This window comes from Prionailurus bengalensis, chromosome B2, assembly GCF_016509475.1.
Source record: "Prionailurus bengalensis isolate Pbe53 chromosome B2, Fcat_Pben_1.1_paternal_pri, whole genome shotgun sequence".
NCBI classification, from domain to species: Eukaryota; Metazoa; Chordata; class Mammalia; order Carnivora; family Felidae; genus Prionailurus; species Prionailurus bengalensis.
Genome location: NC_057349.1, coordinates 63,040,487 through 63,062,932, shown reverse-complemented (window position 1 = coordinate 63,062,932; position 22,446 = coordinate 63,040,487). Strand labels below are relative to the sequence as shown.

The 22,446-nt window shown below is 38.4% G+C and overlaps 1 protein-coding gene across 1 annotated transcript in view; it reads right to left on the bottom strand.

The window, feature by feature from the left end:
- The window catches only part of COL19A1 (collagen type XIX alpha 1 chain), a 346,821-nt gene that overhangs the window by 99,431 nt on the left and 224,944 nt on the right, over nucleotides 1-22,446 (bottom strand). The window contains exon 17 of the mRNA XM_043591732.1: nucleotides 8,118-8,171. Within this exon, the coding sequence (XP_043447667.1) occupies nucleotides 8,118-8,171 (54 nt within the window). The remainder of the gene's footprint in view (nucleotides 1-8,117; nucleotides 8,172-22,446) is intronic.

The window sequence follows — 22,446 nt, the reverse complement described above, 5'->3', positions numbered from 1 at the left end:
AACTAGAGTAACAACTTTCTCCCCAATCACTCTCATATTGCCCAGTTTGTTCCCCTGTATCACCTCATGCTAAACTGAAATGTTTTTGTCTATCTGTTGACTTGCTTATTAACCATAACTACCCCCAACACACAACAGAGTGTAAGTTACTGAAGGGAGAGCTTGTCTGCAGCTTGTTAGTTTGTTGCTATGTATTTTTTATTTAAAAAATTTTTTTTAAATGTTTATTTATTTTTGAGAGAGAGACAGACAAGGCGCGAGCGGGGGAGGGGCAGAGAGTGGGGACAGAATCCGAAGGAGGCTCCAGGCTCTGTGTCCAGGCTCTGAGCTGTCAGCACAGAGCCGGATGTGGGACTCAAACTCATGAACTACAAGATCATGACCTGAGCTGAAGTCGGATGCTTAACCAACTGAGCCACCCAGGCACCCCACTATGTATTTTTTTTAAACTACTGTATGCTCAATGTTTATAATAGTGACTCACATGTGATAGATGATCAGTAAGTATTTGTTGAGTAAATGAATTCAATATTACACCCTAATTTACCCTTCTAACTCTGTACAAGGCAGTATAATCATAACTTTCAAACCGTGCAATGACCCATGCTTTCAAGGTAAAAGAAGTTCTTCTACACTGAAGTTAAAACTAAAACAGAAACAACATGGGTTGTATTTGTTTTAAATCATATTGTTGTTTTAGAAAAGAAGCATGAATTTCATTGGAGTCAGCTCCCACAAAATGATCACTGTAGAGTTTTATCAGCATTTTACAACAGATGGACATTTTAGGTATCCATGAGCTAAGGGTTTTCACCTCAGGAGTGTCAAGTTCATATTGAAAGTGACGGTGGACAAAATAGCATTTGTATTTAAAGTATAGGATAAGCATGAATTGCAAAAAAATATCTTAAAATAATTTTGAAAATTATGTAGCTTTATATTAAAGCCTCAAACAAAAAATTCCATAGCTTGGACATCCTTTAAGAGCTATGAAGTGCCTTTCTTTGCTTACAGTTTTTCCAGTGGAAACAGTAGAGGGAGCTGCTGCCCCACGTTACAAATTCCCTGAATTTCTGTTTTCAACATAAATTGCTATGCACTGAAATGTGACACATTTGAGCCCACTGCTCAATTCTCATACTGCAATAATGAAACAATGCACAAAAACAATGCCAGAAAAAAAAAGAAAGGGAATGAAGAGCCCTGCCTGTAACAGAAAGAAATAATAACACATTTTAAAATTAATGTGGTTTTTAATAAACACTTTTACAGTGATGATGAATGAGAAGCAAAGTTAATGTCAAATGGGTGGGCTAATACATACTTCCTTTAATGGCTCATTAGTTAAATTCTCCTGCTTTCCCTCCTGCTCCGCCTCATTTCCAGCTGCTTTCCTCTCTTTTCTAAAGGAACTAAAAACCAGAATACTTTGAATAAATGAAGGCATTTCAAGTCTTGCGACTTTCCAAGTCTCATTATCATAACACAGGCCACTATTTTCCATTGCTTATGCTACGCAGATAACTTGCTTTAAAGAATAAGAGAAATTTTTATTAGAGTGTGAAGGATAGTAATTGAGACTTAGAGAACATCACGACTCATAAAATGCAACAGCTCAGATCATGGATGAACTAGTCCCACAAGCAAGGAAGAGGCTGTAAATCAGAGGGGAAAAAACACCACTGAATACTTAGACCCTGTTGTTATTATTACCTGACTCTGAGTAACTTTCATATCTATCTCTTCATGAGTAGATTTACATATACAGAATAAGCATTCCATATGTATGTAGAGCACTGATATTTCACTTTAGCAAGTCAATGAAAGAAATTCACATTTTTGTTAACTGGATTTTGGGAAATTTGTAAAAAGGAAAAATGTGTTGGTTCAATTATAGATCCAAGATAATCTCTGCTGTCTACAATACTATATGTGTGAATGGATGGTCAGAATAATAGGAATGTATCTCAGTTACATAGCTAGAGCTTTTCATTTACAAGAAAGATCTTCACATACATGGCACTGCTTTTCTTTCTCCCAGCAGCTGCGAGAAGTTGATGAGGCAGGTGCAATCATTTCAAATTTACAGAAAAGGAAACTGAGACAAGGAAATGTTAAGTGAATTGCCTGAGGACACTAGTGTGAAGGGCTGGGTTCCTCACTATCTTCTTACACTATCCTGCTGTCCTGAGGCACTGCAGTGCTGTGAATTACCATAAGAAAATCAAACCATGTTCTGTGTATAATGTTTAAGTAAGGCTGATCCTAATCAAATTGTAAACTAGAAGCTTGTCTTTCACACCTGTGATCTAGTAAAATAAAGGTGGGTTTAGAGAACAGCTCCTGGGTTTCACTTCTGGCTCCCCAACTTAGGCTTGTGTGATCTTGGGCACATTACTGGATATTTCTAAGCATCCTTTATCCTATTATAAAATGGGATAGTTTCTGCATCTCACCATAGTTGCGAGGATTACATAAGGCATTGGCAATGGGGTACTTACTGCAGAGCAAGTGCTATAATAAACTCTCCTGATACATCCCTCTCTTTTGAACCTGTTTCCTCAGGAGTTAGTGTTATTTCCTTCTCCGGGAGATACTTAATGCTCTCATGCTTCTTCTCTGAAAAACTGCTCTCAAGCATAGTGTATTTGCAGGTATTATCAATCCAAGACATCTTTACTTAATGGTTTGCCTCCAATGAAGAGTAGTCATTGAAAACAAGATGGTGGAAGTTACTTGTGGGAATTTGAGAACTTTTTCCTTTGCATAGGTAAGATCGGCTCTGCCTGTTAACAGGAAATTGGACTAATATTTTACAAAAAATATGTTCATCTTGTGGCTAGCTCTGTTATCCAGTTTAGTTGCTCCTCAATGACAAGCATTTTTATTAAGAATAATCTTATTATACGCAGATTACATGTGTGTAAATTTCAACTAAATCTTCCCCAAAGAGAGTAAAAATTACTTTAAATATGGGGAACTAAATTGGAGCAATATATATGACTTTGATGAAACACCAATTCATAAACACAATTTAATAACAGTAGTTCAATAGGTCTACTTTTAGTAAATATTCCATTATTACATTTTTTCTCCCTAGGAAATACACTCTCCGAGGGGGAAATTGTCCTTTATATGCTAAATGGAAAGTTGTGGGAAATTATTCTTTGCAAACAACTTATCTTTTTGGTACAAATGCTTCTTAAGAAAGTGAGAAAATACAAATTTGGCTTCAGAACAAAAAATTGCAAGTAGAAGGATTGGTTAAATGTTTTAATTATTTGAGTTGCTTCGAGCCATTAGAGATTTCTCTCAGTTCTATTTTTTTAAATCTTCATTGACATTCCTTTAAATACCAACATTATCTTTGATTTCGGGAACATCTCTAAAACCCCGAAGGGAAAAACATTTTCTTGAAGAAACTGAGCAAAGTATGCTTGTTATCAAAGGATCCATGCCTCCATGGTTCTTTTTAGACAATCACACTGAGCAGAATAGTTTTTCCTGCCTAACTTTTCTAAAGGCTAATTGCTCCAACATATATGCTAAAATTACATACTATGCACTCACTTGAGGGATATTACATAGTGTTTGATTATTGTTGATAAGAGAGATAAAATTAATATTTTAAAAATATTTCATATTGTCATGAGAAATTCTAACGTGTGCTTTAGGAACCTCACGTTCAAGCCACTAGGGTGAGTCATACACCATCTCCCAATCTCAATTAGAAAGATTTTAGTCTTGACCAACCTTTCCTTGTTTCTCTTATTACCTTCCTTCCTGCTGTGAAGTAGGGCTCATTTCACATAGGGTACAATGCTGTTAAAGACAAATAAATGAAAAGCAACAACATCTTGATCTAAATATGTCCATAAATAAATGGGGACATCTCTCAAGCTATATATAACTTGTAATAAAAAACAAATAGCTCCATGGGGCATTCTAACAGAGATTTAAAAAAATACTCTGCTGATAATTTAAAAACAGTAAATACTATGATAGCCACAGTGAATCCTGTGTCCTCTCAACAACCCAAGCCCACCATGACACCTCGGAAGGGACCTTATCAATGAAATCTGGCCACGGGATTCCCCACTTAGAAGTCTTCACGAATTTTCATAGCTTCATGTGAGGTTCACCAGGACCCTGCCAGGGCCTGACTTGCCAGTGCTGGCCTAGTGCACTGGGTCTCAGAAGCGTGTGGGCTGCCTGCCTTGCCTCGCTGCCCAGAGCTGTAGTGCTCTGTGCTTTTGCTCAGGCTGATTTCCTCTTTCAGCAATACTCAGTTTGCGCTCTCCTTCCCCTCTATTTGTTTTACTGGACAATTCCTTTTCATCTCTTTTTTCAACAGTTTTATTGAGGTATAATGAATATAAAAGAACTGAACATAGTTAATGTGTACAATTTAATGAGTTTGGACAAATGAAAACACCTGTGATACTATCACCACAATTGAGGTAATCAATATATCAACACTTCCCAGAGTTTCCTTGTGTCCCTTAGGTAGTTTTTGTTGTTGTTGTTGTTGTTGTTGTTTTGTGGTTAAGAACACCGACCATGAGATCTACGCTCTTGACAAACTTCTCAATGTACAATACTGTGCGCAATACTCTACAGGCATGATGCTGTACAGCAGATCTCTAGAACTTATTCATCTTGCAAATCTGAAACTTTATACCCATTGAATAACAACTCTCATTTCCCCCAGCCCCCGGCAACCACTGTTGTGTTCTCTGCTTCTCTGAGTTTGGTCATTTTAAGTCTGTTATATAAGTGGAATCATGCAGTCTTTGTCCTTCTGTGACTGGCTTATTTCACTTAGCATAATGTCCTTCAAGTTCATTCATGTCGTAACTGGCAGGAATTCCTTCTTTTTTTAAGGCCCGATTTTTATGCTCCAGTTGTCAATTCCTGAAGGAAACCATCTCCACCATTATCTTTTCTAATTCTTTCCCTTTGTTCACATTTCTGTAAACTAAACTTGAATCCCCAGAAGGCAAGGACAATTATTGCTATTTGCAAGCCCAGCTCTGAACAGAGTACTGGGTACATGGGAGGCCTTAAATAAATGTTTGTGAATTTGTGAAACAATGAAAATTAGGGGCAGGGTGCTTTTTTCGTAAGCTCATTTTCTTAAGATATGAATTAATATAATCTTGAAAGGACTGCTTTTGAAGAACTCTGTTCATTTCTAACCACTTGGGAAACAACAGCCCTCTTGCTGAAATCTGCTCTATGCTATGAAGGTAGCATTGAAAGATGTCGGAATCCTATTATTTTACCTTCCTATTCAATGCTGCCCTTGGCTAAGTCCTGGAAGTGTGAGTAGGTGCCTTACGAGAGTTTCCGCAGCGTGCTGGTGTGCAGGTTACGCATTCAACCTACCATCTGAACAACTCCAAAAAATCCAAAAGGTGAAACAAACTGTACCCCAAAGTAAGGTTTTGATAATACTTGCATTAGAGAAAAGATATTCTAGTCAACTGGAGGAGTTATCCCAGAATGAAATAGACAGAGAATTTCCAAAAACCACCTTTCTTAAACAGAAAATGAGCCATGTTATACTTTTTCTTTTAAAACAAAAGCTGATCTATAAATAAAAACCTTTTCTTTTTTACATAGATTTCCTCTTTATTTTTGTACTTGGTATATTGCAGTATTTTATAATAATCAGTATTTTGTTATATTACAAAAGATAATGAGCTACTTTTCTTTTAAATAGCTGTGTACTCAGGATTTAACAAACACTGTATCAGACTCATAGCTGAGTTTAAATTCTAAATCCAAAACTTGAAATAAAAGAAGTACCTCTCTTCCCCACTCTGGCAATAAACTAAACCTGGTGAAATTGAATATTAAAAATTCTCTCAAAAGTCACATATTTCTTAATCTTCTAAATTCCTTAGTAAACTTGGTTGATCTGTAGTTGAGAACTCATTCCATGACTTGGGGTAATCTTCCTTCCTAGACAGTTGGCAGGCTTGTCACAAAAGCCTTCATCATTCAAATTCCTTCTTTGAGACAACAATTATCCCGTTTTAAAAGCAGTATCATATGTTGACAAAGCTACATGAAGGTCTAATCTTGCCTGTTAGCATTCACCAGCTTTTCTTCTTCATAGCACAAAACAATTATTGCAAATCTCACAATGCGTTCTCTGTTTTGCCAGAAAATTTGGAATATAAATCAACAAAGCTAATTCCTTTAAAGGATGGATTGCAGGCTCCCAATTTATGCCTCTTCCCATTCCCCACCCTTCCAACTTGCTTTTATAATCAGCAACACTAGTATATTGCTTATAGAACAATTCACTTGAATGGCTAAAGTGAACAAAATGAAATCAATGACAAGACAGCAATCATGTTCATTTTTTGGCACATGACCACATCCTAGGAAATTCCTAAGGTGCTAGGTCTGGAGCCCTTTAGTGGTGGTGAAGGGTGGTTCTGGTCCTTAAAAAGCCACTTCCATCCTGGGTTTTTTTCTTACCTACAAAATATACCTATTTGTTTACTCATTCATTAAATAATTAATAATCACATGCTACATGACAGAAACTGTGCTAGGCAGTGGTGATAAAATAGAAGTTCAAAAAACCTGCAGTGCAGCAGGCAGACAGACAAAGAAAACAACAGTAGGAAGCAATGTGCCATGTTCTACATGAGGGCAGAAGGTATAAGTTTACAAGGATTGTGGAAAGGACGCTTCACATAATGAGAGCACTGACAAAGGCCATGAAGGAAAGCTGATGTTGACATGAGTCATGAAGACAGAGGGAATCTTACTTAAGCCTCCAGGAGAACCTGCACAAAGGATGGCATTTGTGAGATAGTAAGGAAAGATTACACAGTGATTAAAATGAAGGAAAGGCATAGGGGGACAGGCAAAGAGAGGTAAAGGGCAAACTAAGAAGGACCCAGAATGATATGCAGAAGATGCAGAATCTATCTAGAAGGAGAAAGAAGCTGTTAGAATTTCAAGCCAAAGAGTTACATAGTATGACTCCTCATTTACCAATATTACTCCACTTGTAGAAGGTAGAGGCAAAGAGCCCCCACTCTGAGATGGTTACAAAAATACACATACAAACTGACGGGGGCCTAAACTAAGGCAGTGGCAATGAGGAAAGAGAAGAGGAAATGGATTCATGAGCTACTGGTATACAGAATTGACATGATTTGGATATGGAGGATGAGAGAGAAAGGAAAAAAAAATTTCTAGAGTTTAGTTTGGGACACGCTACTTTTGTAATACATAGGAGACCTCCAAGTGGAGATACCGAGCAGGTTGGAATGTATGAGCCTGGAACTCAAGAGGAATGTCTGGGTTGAAATAAAAAACTGGAAATCTTTAACACATGCAACATACAGATAGGAGAGGAGGGTACATAGTTAATGAAGGAGACAAAAGAGGAAGGCCTGAAAGGTAGGAGAAAAAAAATCAACATCACTAAACCAAGAGAACGGGAGTTACAAGAAGACAACAGTCACAAGTGTAAATTCCTGTATAGTAGTGAAATAAGATGAAGTCTGGTAAGCGCCCAGGGAATCTCATGCTTCAGAGATTATTGGTGACTATAGAGAGTGTCCATGGAGTAGCTTGGACACAAATCAGACTGTAATGGGTTGAAGAGTTGGCAGAACCACAAGGAATGGAATACAATTTCTAGAGGTTTGTGATAAAGAAAAATATCCGCTAATTGGCTTGAAGATCTTTATAGCTTTCTTCTGCAACAGCGTTCCACAAAATTCTACTAATAAAACAGCTGTATCAAGAAAAGAGGACATGCTTCCCCAGATATCTAAGTTACTACCAGCCTGGATGTTAAGAAATTGAGGGGATGGAGGTAGGTAGATTCCAATCAGGATTCATCTACTTGAAGACTTGCCTTAGGGTGCTCATGCACGCAGTACAATTGTTCCTGTCCATGTAAAAAAGAAGTAGGGTGTACAGTTACTAGCCTTCCTTACCTCATGCTTTGTGTGGTGGTGGGAGGTGTAAGGAGGATAACCATTTTAAACAGTAGAAAGATAGAAATTGGCTACAGGGGAGTAAAATAACCCGCAGATAAATAAGGGCTCTCCTAAGGAACAGTCATCCTACTGTTTACTCACGGGCGGTCCTGGGGGGCCTGGTTTTCCTGGAGGACCTGTTTTTCCTCGTCTTCCCTGGAAATCAAAGAGAAACAGTTAATAAATACCTGTGATTCCTTTGTATTTTAAGATAAGACAATATTAAATGGCAACTTTAAAGATAGTAAAAATCAACTGAAAGTTAAAAAATAATCTCAAGTCCACATCACCTTTAAACATTAACAAAATCTAAAAGCAACGGGCCAAATCTTAATGACCAAGATGAGAAAAGTAGTGCTTGGAATGAATAAACCTTAACTTATTAGCAGTCCTTTAAAGGCTTGCCTACCTATTACTCTTGTCAAGTAATATAAACTATCTGAAGGATGGTCTAAGATTGGCATTTTATCTGATGCTTCTATGGTTTCAGATGCAATAAAACCTGCATTTGTCATCTTAAATTGGTGTTCCTCAAAGAATGGTCTGAATTGTAATTAAAACAAAATTTTAATGTTTATTTTTGAGATAGAGAGAGTGAGAGAGCGGGAGAGAGACAAAGAGAGAGGGAAAATCGGAATCGGAAGCATGCTCCAGACTCTGGGCTGTCAGTACAGAGCCTGACGCGGGGCTTGAACCCACGAACTGTGAGATCATGACCTGAGCCAAAGTCAGACTGAACCACCCAGGTACCCCTCTGAATTGTAATTTTATAGCAGTGACCTGAGGGTGAGATCGGGTGTTACAGCTGCGTATTCTGGAGCTCCATCTTAATTTACTGGCTTAGAATCTCTGGGGAAAGAAGCCATGAACTTGCATTTTAAAACCATTTCGGGTCATTCTTATGTTTGCTAAAGTATGAAAAGCACTACCCTAAGCCATACCATAATCCTATGTAGTGTATAAAGCACATTAACATGCTCTTTTCCTCCCTTTGGATGGTTAAGCTATTTTTTTAAGTAAACTAAAATAAAGACCCCTTGCTTACTAGTCATTATCATAATGCAATGTTAACTTTCCCAAGTTCACAACCAGCTAAATTCCAGTTTCAAGAGTTAGAAAAATAAGACTGGGCTAACATCTATAGGTAACTGTGTACCTAATATCACTTAAAGGGCAGTTAGTTACTTTTTATAAATTTAAAATTTATTCCCCTTTCTAATAGAAGGAAGTAAGCTTAGGTATTCAAGCATACATTTTGAACAAGAAGCATTTCTGAGCATGTTTGATAAATATGTCCACTCTATTTCATTTTTCCTGATTATTTTATTATCATATTGGTAGCATATTAATAAACATTAAGACTTGTTGCTACTGAAAAAGTAAAAGTTTTGGGTTAGTCTTTCAATTTTGGAAGGGAGGGGAAAGAATTGTAAACATAAACACTAAAGGCCCATTTCATTCACTAATTTTCTTGCCTTGAAAGTGCCAGGCAAAGTAGCTTTCTCTCTCTGGTTTTCATTTAGGATTGGAGTGGGGTAGGACGTCCAATGCCAGACCAGCAGAGTAAGTTTTGGGAGGTAAGCATAAACCACACTGTGACTGGACAGGAAATGCTTGCACTGCTGTTGAAGGTGAGTTAAAGTCACAGCATCAGGAGTTCCTATAAAAATAGCTGTTTTTATAAACAATCCCAGCTAAAGTCTATGGAACATATTTTTAAAAATTGTATTAAAAACATAAATATAATTAGTGGTGTTTTCATGTTTCTGTTTCATGTTTCTGTTTTAGAGATCTGAACCTGGGAGCTCCTTTAGGGACTTGTAACATTGGAATGAATATATAATTTAATTGTCTGTATACTTAATAAAAGTTTACACATGTACACCATTTTCTGGTCTTGTAGTTTACACATTCTGAAAATCAATATATTGGGTCTTTTAGTAAATGTAAGTCAATTAGACCCTGAGGACTAATCAATGATAAAAAGTTTACTTAGAAAGTGGAAGCACTGTAATTTATTTATTCACAGGGGCACAAAGAAACAAAATCAATGGCATCGAAGTGGGTGATTGGTTCTTTCTTTCAGGTTGAGGTAAGTTAAAACCATAGGATCAACTTCTGTGTGCATTCTCCTTTCGTTAAAGGAGACATGTATATTGATCGGGGCAGGAAGTAGGGAAAATGAGGCTGACTATTGATCAACTTTTATCACAGAGTTAATGGTTAAGGCAAACCAAATGTCAGATATTGTAAGATAACATTGGCATGTCTTAGGATGAGGAGTGAAAACAGTCATGATTCAGTATGGCACGGGCAAGCATCCAAATTCTTGCATATCACTGCGGGTTTATGTGATCATTTAAGTCAGCCTTGCAATCGTCAGAGTGCACTGATGTGCATGCTGGAAGAGTGCAGGGGAAGCCTGCTTTTGTTCTCGCATCCTTGCTAAGAGTGGATGTGCAGGTAAAATATTTTTCAGGGATGTTAAATTACTGGAACATATTGTGTGTAGGAGATAACTTCAGATGACAAGTATTTTCAGTTTAAATGTGATTTGTAGGCTTGAGTTTCTAGAACACCTTAATACGGATTTGAATACTTTTTAAAGATTTCTTTACAAAGCAGCATAGGCCCCATTTTCTTAGCCATAGAGCTAAATGCGCCTTAAATATATTGGGACCTGGGACTTTAGCTTAAGTCTTAAGTTTCATTGACCTGTCAGGGGGATCTTACAGGACAGAGTGGGGGAAGGGGGGTGGTGAATAGATGAAAACCTGGTGGAAGCTCCAGAAGGTGAGGTCTCAGAGTGGTCTTGAACTATTGGACTGACAGACTGTGGTCCTACTTCCAGACATCATTTTTCTTCTCTCCAAGGAGCCCCACGAATTAACTCCTTTGTCTTCTTTATTCCCATTCAAGGCCTCCAGCTGCACTGAACAGTCTCACATTCTCCCATTCCTCCAAAACATCTTTTGTTTTTTCACTTAAAAACATTAGGGAAGGGCAAAAGCCTACCTAAGACATAACAGTAGATTTTTGGTAGGGTGTATTTTATTGTTTAAGCATGGATAACTCGGGGAATATTTTATTTGTAATATATGCCAAGACAGCAGGCATAAACCACAACTCTCATCCTAGAACTAAAATCAGATTCCTCCAGTTTTTCTGAGGGGAGTGTAATCTATGAATCTCTGTTGTTTCCTTACAGGACTCCAGGGGATTGTGTGGGGATGCCTGGGGCCAGGGGTGAGGGCTGCTGCTGGTGCGATGGGAGGAATGGCGGGCTCATGTTTGTTCCCACTTCTGCCTCCTTCTATTTCAGTGCCTTCACTGCAAGGCTTACTCTAGACCCCACTGAAAAGTAAGACAAAAAGTGGGGACTTGGATGAGGGTGGGGATGCAAATCCTGGCAGATAACAGACAAATGCTGACCTGGGGTAACCTTCCTGGTTAGGATGTGTGCTCCCAGGTGGCCATTTGTTCAGAAGCAATTCTGATAAATTGGAGTCTGGCTGAATCTCCAATTGGATGGGGACCTACTGTTCCAGCATAATCACAATTGGGCTAATCCAACACTTTTCTGAAAAGTGGAGCATAAAGCACAAAACACAGATTCATTGTATCAGGTTGCCCTGGAAACCTCAAAGTGCTCAACATGTAAGTTTCCTGTTTGTAAAAGTGGAAAGGTTATTAGACAGCAGTTTAGATATTTGTCTAATGATTTAAGCCCAGTGGTGCTCCAACCCAATTGTGCATCAGTATCATCAGGAGGGCTAGTTACAACAGATCAATATGTGAGGAAAAGGGAACTCTCGTGCACTGTTGGTGGACGTGTACAATGGCACAGCCACTATGGAAAACAGTATGGAGTCCCTCAAAAAAGTAAAAATAGAAATACCACACTGATGCCACTACTGGGTATTTATTTAAGGAAAAAACACTAATCTGAAGAGATACATGCACCAGTATATTTATTGCAGCATTATTTACAACAGCCAAGCTATGGAAGAAACCTAAGTATCCATCATTAGATGAAGGATAAAGAAGATAATACACACACACACACACACACACACACACACACACACACACTGAAATATTACTCAGCCATACAAAAGAATGAAATCTTGCCATTTGCAACAACATGGATGGACCTAGAGGGTATTATGCTAAGTGAAATAAGTCAGACAGAGAAAGACAAATACTGTATGATTTCCCTGATCTGTGGAATCTAGAAAACGAAACAAATGAACAAACAACACAGAAAACATACTCCAAAGTACAGAAAATAAACTGGTGGTTGCCAGACAGGTGGGTGGTTGGAGAATGGATGAAATAGATGAAGGAGATTAAGAGGTACAAACTTCCAGGTATAAAGTGAAGAAGTCACGGGGATGTAAAAGTACATCAAAGAGAAGAAAGTTGATAGAATTATAGTAATTTTGTATGGTAACAGATGGTGGCTAGACTTATTGTGGTGATTATTTTGTAATGTGTATAAATATTGAATCACTATGTTGCATACCTGAAACTACTGTAAGATTGTATGTGAATTATACTTTTAAAAAAACTCAAAAGATTTCTGTCCCCACTTCCAGAGTTTCTGATTGACTAGGTCTGGGGCAGGGCCTGAGAATTCACATTTATTTTTAATAAGTTCCCAGTAATGTTGATGTTGCTGGCTTAAAGACCATACTTGGAGAACCCCTACTCTAAGCCTTGAGCTCTTATTCATACTTATTTATTTATTTTTAATATGAAATTTACTGTCAAATTGGTTTCCATACAACACCCAGTGCTCATCCCAACAGGTGCCCTCCTCAATGCCCATCACCCACCCTCCTCTCCCTCCCACCCCCCATCAACCCTCAGTTTATTCTCAGTTTTTAAGAGTCTCTTATGGTTTGGCTCCCTCCCTCTCTAACTTTTTTTTCCTTCCCCTCCCCCATGGTCTTCTGTTAAGTTTCTCAGGAGCCACATAAGAGTAAAAGCATATGGTATTTGTCTTTCTCTGTATGACTTATTTCACTTAGCATAACACTTTCCAGTTCCATCCACGTTGCTACAAAAGGCCATATTTCATTCTTTCTCATTGCCAAGTAGTATTCCATTGTGTATATAAACCACAATTTCTTTATCCATTCATCAGTTGATGGACAGTTAGGCTCTTTCCATAATTTGGCTATTGTTGAGAGTGCTGCTATAAACATTGGGGTACAAGTGCCCCTGTGCATCAGCACTCCTGTATCCCTTGGGTAAATGGTGCTGGGAGACTGGACAGCAACATGCAGAAGAATGAAACTAGACCACTTTCTTACACCATTCACAAAAATAAACTCAAAATGGATAAGGACCTGAATGTGACACAGTAAACCATCAAAACCCTAGAGGAGAAAGCAGGAGAAAACCTCTCTGACCTCAGCCGCAGCAATTTCTTACTTGACCCATCTCCAAAGGCAAGGGAATTAAAAGCAAAAATGAACTATTGGGACCTCATCAAGATAAAAAGCTTCTGCACTGCAAAGGAAACAATCAACAAAACTAAAAGGCAACTGACAGAATGGAAAAAGAGATTTGCAAATGACATATCGGACAAAGGGCTAATATCCAGAATCTATAAAGAACTCACCAAACTCCACACATGAAAAACAAATAACCCAGTGAATAAATGGGAAGAAAACATGAATAGACACTTCTCTAAAGAAGACATCCAGATGGCCAACAAGCACATGAAAAGATGCTCAACGTCGCTCCTCATCAGGGAAATACAAATCAAAACCACACTCAGATATCACCTCACGCCAGTCAGAGTGGCTAAAATGAACAAGTCTTATTCATATTTAAAGTTAGCCAGTCATTGGGGTGCCTGGGCGGCTCAGTCAGTTAAGCGTCTGACTTTGGATCAGGTCATGATCACTCAGTTTGTGCGTTCAAGTCCCACATCAGGCTCTGTACTGACAGCTCAGAGCCTGGAAAATGCTTCCAATTCTGTGTCTCCCTCTCTCTCTGCCCTTCCCTCACTCACGCTCTGTATCTCTCTTTCAAAAATAAATAAACATTAAAAAATAAAATAAAATAGGGGTGGCTGGGTGGCTCAGTTGGTTAAGCATCTGACTTCGGCTCAGGTCATGATCTTACAGTTCATGGGATGGAGCCCCGCCGCGTCAGGCTCTGTGCTGACAGCTCAGAGCCAGGAGCCTGCTTCAGATCCTGTGTCTCCCTCTCTTTCTGCCCCTCCCCTGCTCACACTCTGTCTCTCTCTCAAAGATAAATAAACATAAAAAAAAAAACAACTAAAAAACAAAATAAAATAAAGTTAGGCAATCATGTAGAGCCCCTCCCTAATGTCTTGTAAATCTTGTAGCTTAGACCAAAAACCTTAATTGGTTTTGTGATTATGTGAAACTTTGAGGATAAAAAGTCCATTGTCAAATTCAAGAGCACCTGGACTAGAATTCTGGCTTTGTCTCTTAAGGAATTTGTGTGTGTGTGTGTGTGTGTGTGTGTGTGTCAAGATTTCATTGCTGTAAAATTGATACTTATATTTTGCAACAGGTTTGCTAAGCATTAAAAAAAAAAGATCACATGTAAATTCTTACCATATATACACCCATTAGGATGGCTTTCTTTCAAAACGTGTTGGCAGGAATGTGGAAAAATTGGAACACTTATTCACTCTTGGTAAAATATTGCAACTGCTATGGAAAACACTATGCAGATTCTTAAAAAAATTATTAGTAGAACTAACATATGATATAGAAATCCCACTTCTAGGCATATATCCAAGAGACTTGAAAACAGGGTGTTGAAGAGATATTTGCACACCCATGTTCATAGCAGCATAGCCATGAGGTGGAACCAGTTCAAATGTCCACTAACAGATAAATGGATAAACAAAATGTGGTTATAAACATACAATGGAATATTATTTACCTTTAAAATGGAAGGAAATTCTGACACAGGCTACAACATGAATGAACCTTGATGACATTATGCTAGTTGAAAAAAGCAGAGTCAAATAAGTCACTAAATGAAAATACTGTATGATTACTGTGTGCACCACTTACATGAGGTACCTAGAGTAGTCAAATTTATAGAACCAGACAGTGGTGGTTACCAGGGGCTGGGGGAAGAGAAAAGAGGGGAGTTGTTGTTTAATGATTTTACAGTTTTACTTTTGCAAGATGAAAAAGTTCTGGAGATCTGTTTCCCAACAATGTGAATACGTTTAACATTACAGAACTATACACTTGAAAATGGTTAAGCGGAGAATTTTATGTGATATGTATTGTCCACAGTTAAAAACAAGAATACTCTTGACATGACATCCAATACATGGTGGTAATAAGAACATTAGTTCCTTTTCTTCCTGCCCTTCTACCATCCTCTGCCAAATTCTCTACTTTTTTCATTTAAAAATGTTTGATAATATACAGTATCAAGCAAACCTTCTAAAATATGTATTGTGCATTAATTGAAAAGTGTAACCAACGGAGAAACGGGAACCCTCTTGCACTGTTGGTGGGAATGCAAACTGGTGCAGCCACTCTGAAAACAGTGTGGAGGTTCCTCAAAAAATTAAAAATACATCTACCCTATGACCCAGCAGTAGCACTGCTAGGAATTTACCCAAGGGATACAGGAGTACTGATGCATAGGGGCACTTGTACCCCAATGTTTATAGCAGCACTCGCAACAATAGCCAAATTATGGAAAGAGCCTAAATGTCCATCAACTGATGAATGGATAAAGAAATTGTGGTTTATATACACAATGGAGTACTACGTGGCAATGAGAAAGAATGAAATATGGCCCTTTGTAGAAACATGGATGGAACTGGAAAGTGTTATGCTAAGTGAAATAAGCCATACAGAGAAAGACAGATACCATATGTTTTCACTCTTATGTGGATCCTGAGAAACTTAACAGAAACCCATGGGGGAGGGGAAGGAAAAAAAAAACGAGGTTAGAGTGGGAGAGAGCCAAAGCATAAAAGACTCTTAAAAACTGAGAACTGAGGGGTGATGGGGGGTGGGAGGGAGGGGAGGGTGGGTGATGGGTATTGAAGACTGCATTTTTTGGGATGAGCACTGGGTGTTGTATGGAAACCAATTTGACAATAAATTTCATAAAAAAGTATAACCAAATCTTAACTATGCATGTGGTATTTTTTTCATCCAAGATAACAATCAAGTTGCACCCATTAAGCATAGACATATAAAAATTAAATTGTGAGGTATTCATAGAATGGAATACTATATAGCAACAAAAATGAATGGAATACAACTACATGCAACAATACAAGTGACTCTTGCAAACATAAAAGGAATAAATGGAGTCAAAATTAAACCATGCTGTTAGAAGTTATTATGGGTTACTGCTGTGGGAGCTGGAAGTGACGAAAAGAGAGCATTAGAGGGATTTTAAGGTGCTGGTGATACTCATGTTCTATTTCCTGAACCTGTGTGCTGGTTACATGGGTGTGCTCAATTTTTTTTACAATTTTTTTTACGTTTTTATTTATTTTTGAGACAGAGAGAAAGTACCAGGTGGGGAGGGACAGACAGAGAGGGAGACAGGAACCAAAGAGAGCTCTGCACTGACAGGAGAGAGCCCGACGTGGGGCTCGAACCCACCAGCTGTGAGATCATGACCTGAGCCAAAGTTGGATGGTTAGTCAAACAAGCCACCCAGGAGCCCTGGATGTGCTCAATTTTTGAAAAATCACCAAGCTGTATATCCGTGTGATACATATATTTTTCTGAATGTATGTTACAATAAACTTTTTTAAAAAATGAAACCAGGATATTTCAACAATAGAATGATTTTATTTGAATTATCTAATGACTTCAGCCATCTGCATTTGCTGTGTGCAAAGCCACAGAGGGTCACTATCATCAGGAAGAAAAAATCAAACAAAACAAGGCTACTTAAATAAATGACATCTACGAGTCTCAACAGTTCAAAATAGCCTGGTGCTCCAAGGGTGACTTACAGTATGAGCACATCTTAAATTAGTCACTTGATTTATAAACACTCGGCTCTGCAGGAGCACTACGAGGAGAAAGAATGCATATAATCGGCTACTGGTACTTATCCGACAGATGGTTTTTGCTGTTGATGAGGATGAGGATGATGAAGACAAGTTTGCAGCAGTATTTGGACTTAAACAAAGGATGGTATGCAGACCTCAAGCCCACAGAGGAGACATATGTGAAAGCAGTCTCTCTAAATTGCCAGATCTTGCTAATACAGCTGGCTCTGCTCAAATATTTCCCTGTCCCGTGTGTGTATTTAGCACACTCTTAGGCATCAGCTCAGCCTGAACAAGGTATCAAGGAAATGTCAAGGAAGAAGACACAGGGCCTTGACTGGCACTCCCAACTGTGAATGAGGTGTTAATTACACAGGAAAACATTACAGACTATTTGGGAAGTTCAGTTTTCTTTTTTTACATTGTGAGCGGAAATAAGACTTATGACTGATGTAAAAACTTACCACATTTTGGAATCAATGATATGTGAAAAAAGGGGGATTGGAATACTTATGTGAGAATGCATAATATCCTAAATGCATTTTATTTCTTAACAGATATTTAAAAATACATCTATGACAGCAACAACCCTACTCATAAAGGTCTGATTATTTCAGGGATCAGACAAGTGGCTCTTTGAAGGACATGGGAAGAGGATATAATTCAGCATGGACAAATGATTTGAAATAGGTTTAGAGCCCAGGAAAGATGAGTCCACACTATGTTGCCATTCCCAATATTGCCTTTCTTCTTTAGGGTGGGATCTCAAAATTTCTAAATCATTCCACAATTTCCCCATCTTTCTGTCCCCTGTACATGTTCTGAGTAACTCCAGTGGCTTTTCAAAACAAGTTAGAAATATGACAATATTATGTAATCCCCCTCAGCTACAATTGAATAAGTGATAATCTAAATGCATTGGGCTGAGCCAAAGGGTCTGGTCTGTCAGTAATGTCTATAGTCACTGTTTAGTATTCCTATTAAGTTATTAGTAACAACATATGTTACTAATTTGGTCATAAAGATTAAGTATAGTCGAGGTCTGACCTCTTAACCCCCTTCTGTTTGAATATACTAACAATCAACTTTCCCTCCTGTGCCCTGAGCTATCCATGTTGTACAAAAAAAACTTAAGAAAAGTCTATGACTAACAATTGTAAAAATGGTTGCCATTTATCAAGTACTTGCCATGGTCCAGGCAGAGACTGCTGAGCAATGACTTAACATTAGTTTGCTTAACCTTTTCAAAACTACCTTGGGAGGGTGGTACCGTTCCGTTCCAATTTTACAGAGAGAGAAAGGTTAAACATCTCACTCCAAATCACTCTTCTCTTAATTGGTGGGGCAAAAATTTAAAGCCGAGTGTATCTGATCTTAAAATCCATAATCCTCAGAATTGAGGTTTCCTTGGTCGGTATCCTGATCATTTTTTTAATGTTTATTTTTGAGAGGGAGAGAGAGGGAGAGAGGAGGAGGATGCGCAGAGAGAGAGAGAGGGAGACACAATCTGAGGCAGGCTCCAGGTTCTGAGCTGTTAGCACAGAGCCCAATGTGGGTCTCGAACTCATGAACTGTGAGATCATGATCTGAGCTGAAGTTAGAGGCTTAACCAACTGAGCCACCCAGGTGCCCTCCCTGCCCCAATCATTCACAATTTAGGTTACTTTGCTGCTGTAATTGTTGAGTTTCTCTTATATTCTCACAACCAAGGCAGATTTTTTTAACGTCCCAGTTGCTTATCACTTTGTCCTTTGGAATTTGGGTCTCCTGGGCTCTCACCTGCTCCCGACTTCTGCTTGCTCCTGACTCAGAATCTACCCTGACTTCTGCAGACCCTCCATCCTGCCATTGGGATTTGTCTGGACTTCTGATTGCCTTGCCAACCATCAACTCTCTCAGTCCCAATTTCTGGCTCTGTTTTCTATGACTGCCACTGTCATTCTCTGCCAAGGCACTTGATTCATCTTGGTATCATGTGTGGGGCAACAGTAGAGTGTGGCTAAACAACTTCCGGAACATGCTGGGAATATATTTTAACATCTCTGTGCCACATTAAGAGGGTGGATGCTGGAAGCACACTGTAAAATGTTCTTTTCCTCCATAACTGGAAATTCACAGCAGGCATGCTCACAGAAGGGAAATGGGGAATCAGGCCTTGTACACAGTCTTCTTGGTCTGAGGACGATGCTCTGGTCTTCCACACCTCTAAGCACTTTCATAATGCCTCGTGAAGGCAGAATTTTCTCTTTCACTTTTGTTAAGGGAAGCTGTTATATTTTTAATTTAGAGCAGATAGAATCAACATGTAGAGGAAAAAATGATGCACATAAACTGTCATGTCTACTTTCATAGAAACATTAAAATAAAAACAATGTGCTGAGGTTCCCCAAGAAGCTTCAGAGAGGTCAGAGTCTGAGCCAGTAAAACAAGAACACACTTGGCCTCAACAGCCGGCTCTGGGACAAAGAAATCATCAATGATATTTTATATCTTGATTTCAATTAACATAAAGTTATAGTGGGTAAAATTTCAGCATTTTTGAGTTGCCTACTTTAAAAGATGAAATGTATCCTCAAGGGTAGAATTTTAAAACTGCATTTTGAATGTGAAGGATTGATTAACCAGCACCAAATAAATTCACAGGAATACATTTTGCAACTATCCAATAACTGCCTGGTAAATGAAGAGAATTCCAGAGGATCCATAAAATGATCTATAAAGGTCACCTGATTTGAAAGAGAACTTTTAGTGCATAATTCTCAATTCATCAATTTGAATTTAATAGGTCAAATTGCATTTTGGATATTTAAATGCTGAGTTCAGAACCAAACCCTAACCAAAAGATGGGTAAATTTATTTAAGAAAAATGTACTGTCTGTGTTTTATATATGGTGCAGGGAGGAAACACATTAATATGACTAAGACCTGGGTCTTGCCTTCAAAGTAGAAGACAAAGGACAGTTATTCATAACAACTATTTGGATTGACTTGTTCATTTGGTTATGGGGAGGGAAAGGAAGTTCTGGGGAGGGAAAGGAAGAATAAGTTCTTGCCCATAGTGATTATGTGCTAGTCTTCAATAACTCCCTTCAGCCTTCTCTTTGAGAGGGAAGAGAAGGAGGTAGGGTCATCAGCATGGGAGTGAAATGCAGGGAGAAAGTCATCTGTACACCCTCAGCAACAAGATGGGGCACAAACCATAAAATGTCTTTTTAAACAGGGACAGCATTTCCTGGATGCTTCTGCACTGAAATAGATGTGTGTATCCTCTTTGGTCCTTTTCTGCTCTGATACTTAACACCAACTTTTTGATCAAGTGTGTTCAGAAGGCATTTCCCAGCCCATCACTCTTTTTTTTTTTTTTTTGGTTTGATCCTTGATTGATCCAAGTATTGGCAAATGTACTGATGACCTTCAAATACTGAACACTTGAGGACATGCCATTTTATACAAATACTGGGTAATTTTTTTTCTTGACTTGAATACTACTTAACATTTCTTTAAACTTCACATCCAGGATCACTTGAAACTGTGGGTAAAATTAATTTGGAGTCTAGCTTCATCAATATGTCTCTCCAGAGAGTCTCTTTTTCTCTCAGCTCCAACCTTTTCAAAACATAAGATTAGGATTTCCTGGGAAAGCCAGTGTCCCACTTGGTCCTTGCAGTTTTCATGGTGGGTCATTTGCTGGATTCTTTCATGTTCTCCTTTGATTTTTTCCACCCCCTCTAGGGAACTACCATACAGGCAGAAGTCCTAGCTACATCTTGTTCCCAGCATCCTGCCTACATGTAGTACATACATATATACATGCCTACATACATATGGATTCATTCATAAAACCTAATTCAGCTTCTCAACTACATAAAACTTCCATTACAACTTTTAAACTTTTTTTGTTCATCTGCCACCTCTTCACTGTGTCTTTGTAGGACATTTTTCCCACTTTCGGCCAGCTCATGTTCAGACTCATTCATTCATTCATTCATTCATCCATTCATTCACTTAAAAAACATTTACTGAGCCCTAATATAGCCAGATCCCTTTCTATGCTTTGGAAATATCTTCAATCTTGTCCTTTCATTGGGAACAATAATCATAATGGATATCATATGGTCCTTATTCTCTGCCACACACCATCCTAAGCAATTTGCAACTTTTAATTCATTACATCTTCAAAATATCTTTGCGGTATCTCTGCTTTACAGATGAGGTGACTGAGTGACAAGCGACTTGCCTATGATCACATGGCTACTAAGTAGCAAAGTTGGGAACCCAGGCAAATTGGCTGTCTCATCTCTGATCATTACCACATTATACTTATTGCATATTTGGTAACTAAACAAATAAAGACATGAATTTTGGATAGCAATAAGCATTATGAAAAAATAAAGCAGGGTAAACTGTATAAAGTTATACAGGAAGGTGTGCAGTTTCAGATAGAAAAATCAGACAGCTGAGCCAAGTGAATCCCTGGGCCATGCAAGGTCTGAGAAAGAAAATCCAGCAGCGAGAGCAGCAAGAAGTGAGCCCAGAGTATGGCTTGTTCAAGGAACGGCAAGAAACACAGGTGGCTAGAGAGGAGCAAGTCAGTGGGAAGGTGGTAGGCAGGCCAGATTACGATGGAACTCATAGATTATGATGAGGGGCTCCAAGTTTTATTGTTTTGATTATAATGGGAAGCTACTGGAAGTTTTGTTTTAAAAAAGTCACATAATAGAGGTTGATCTAAGTACCTGCCTATCTATATAATAGGCAGGAAGGTAATACTACTATAAAGTCATCATTTAATACAGGGGCTGAACAGAGCTGATTTTAGGTTATCTGACTTAGATTGCTTATGGAAATATCTCCTTCTATTTGTGCAGATAACCAGAAGTTGATTATCTATATAGCATCTTGTGATGGTTAATTTTATGTGTCAAATTGACTGGACCATGGTGTCCATGTATTTGGTCAAACATTATTCTGTTTTTGTAAAGGTGTTTTTTTTTTTTTGGTGAGATTAACACTTGAATCAGTGGACTTTGAATAAAGTCGAATGTCTTCCATAATTTGAGTGAGACTTATCCAATCAGTTGAAGGTCTGTATAGAACAAAGGCTGATCTCTTCCAAGCCAGAAAGAGTTCCGCCAGCAGACTGCCTTTGGATTTGCAAAGATTTGGGTGTCCAGTCTACCTGCCTACTCCACAGACTTTGGATTTAGTAAGCTTCCATAACTGTCTGAGCCAATTACTTAAAATAACTCTATGTATACACATCCTGTTGATTTTGTTTCTCTGGAGAACCTGACTAATACACATTTCCATTTACATGTACAAACTATTTATTACCTTCCATTAACATTTTATGTTACTGAATATAATACCTATTACTCTCTGATATTTACCCAATCC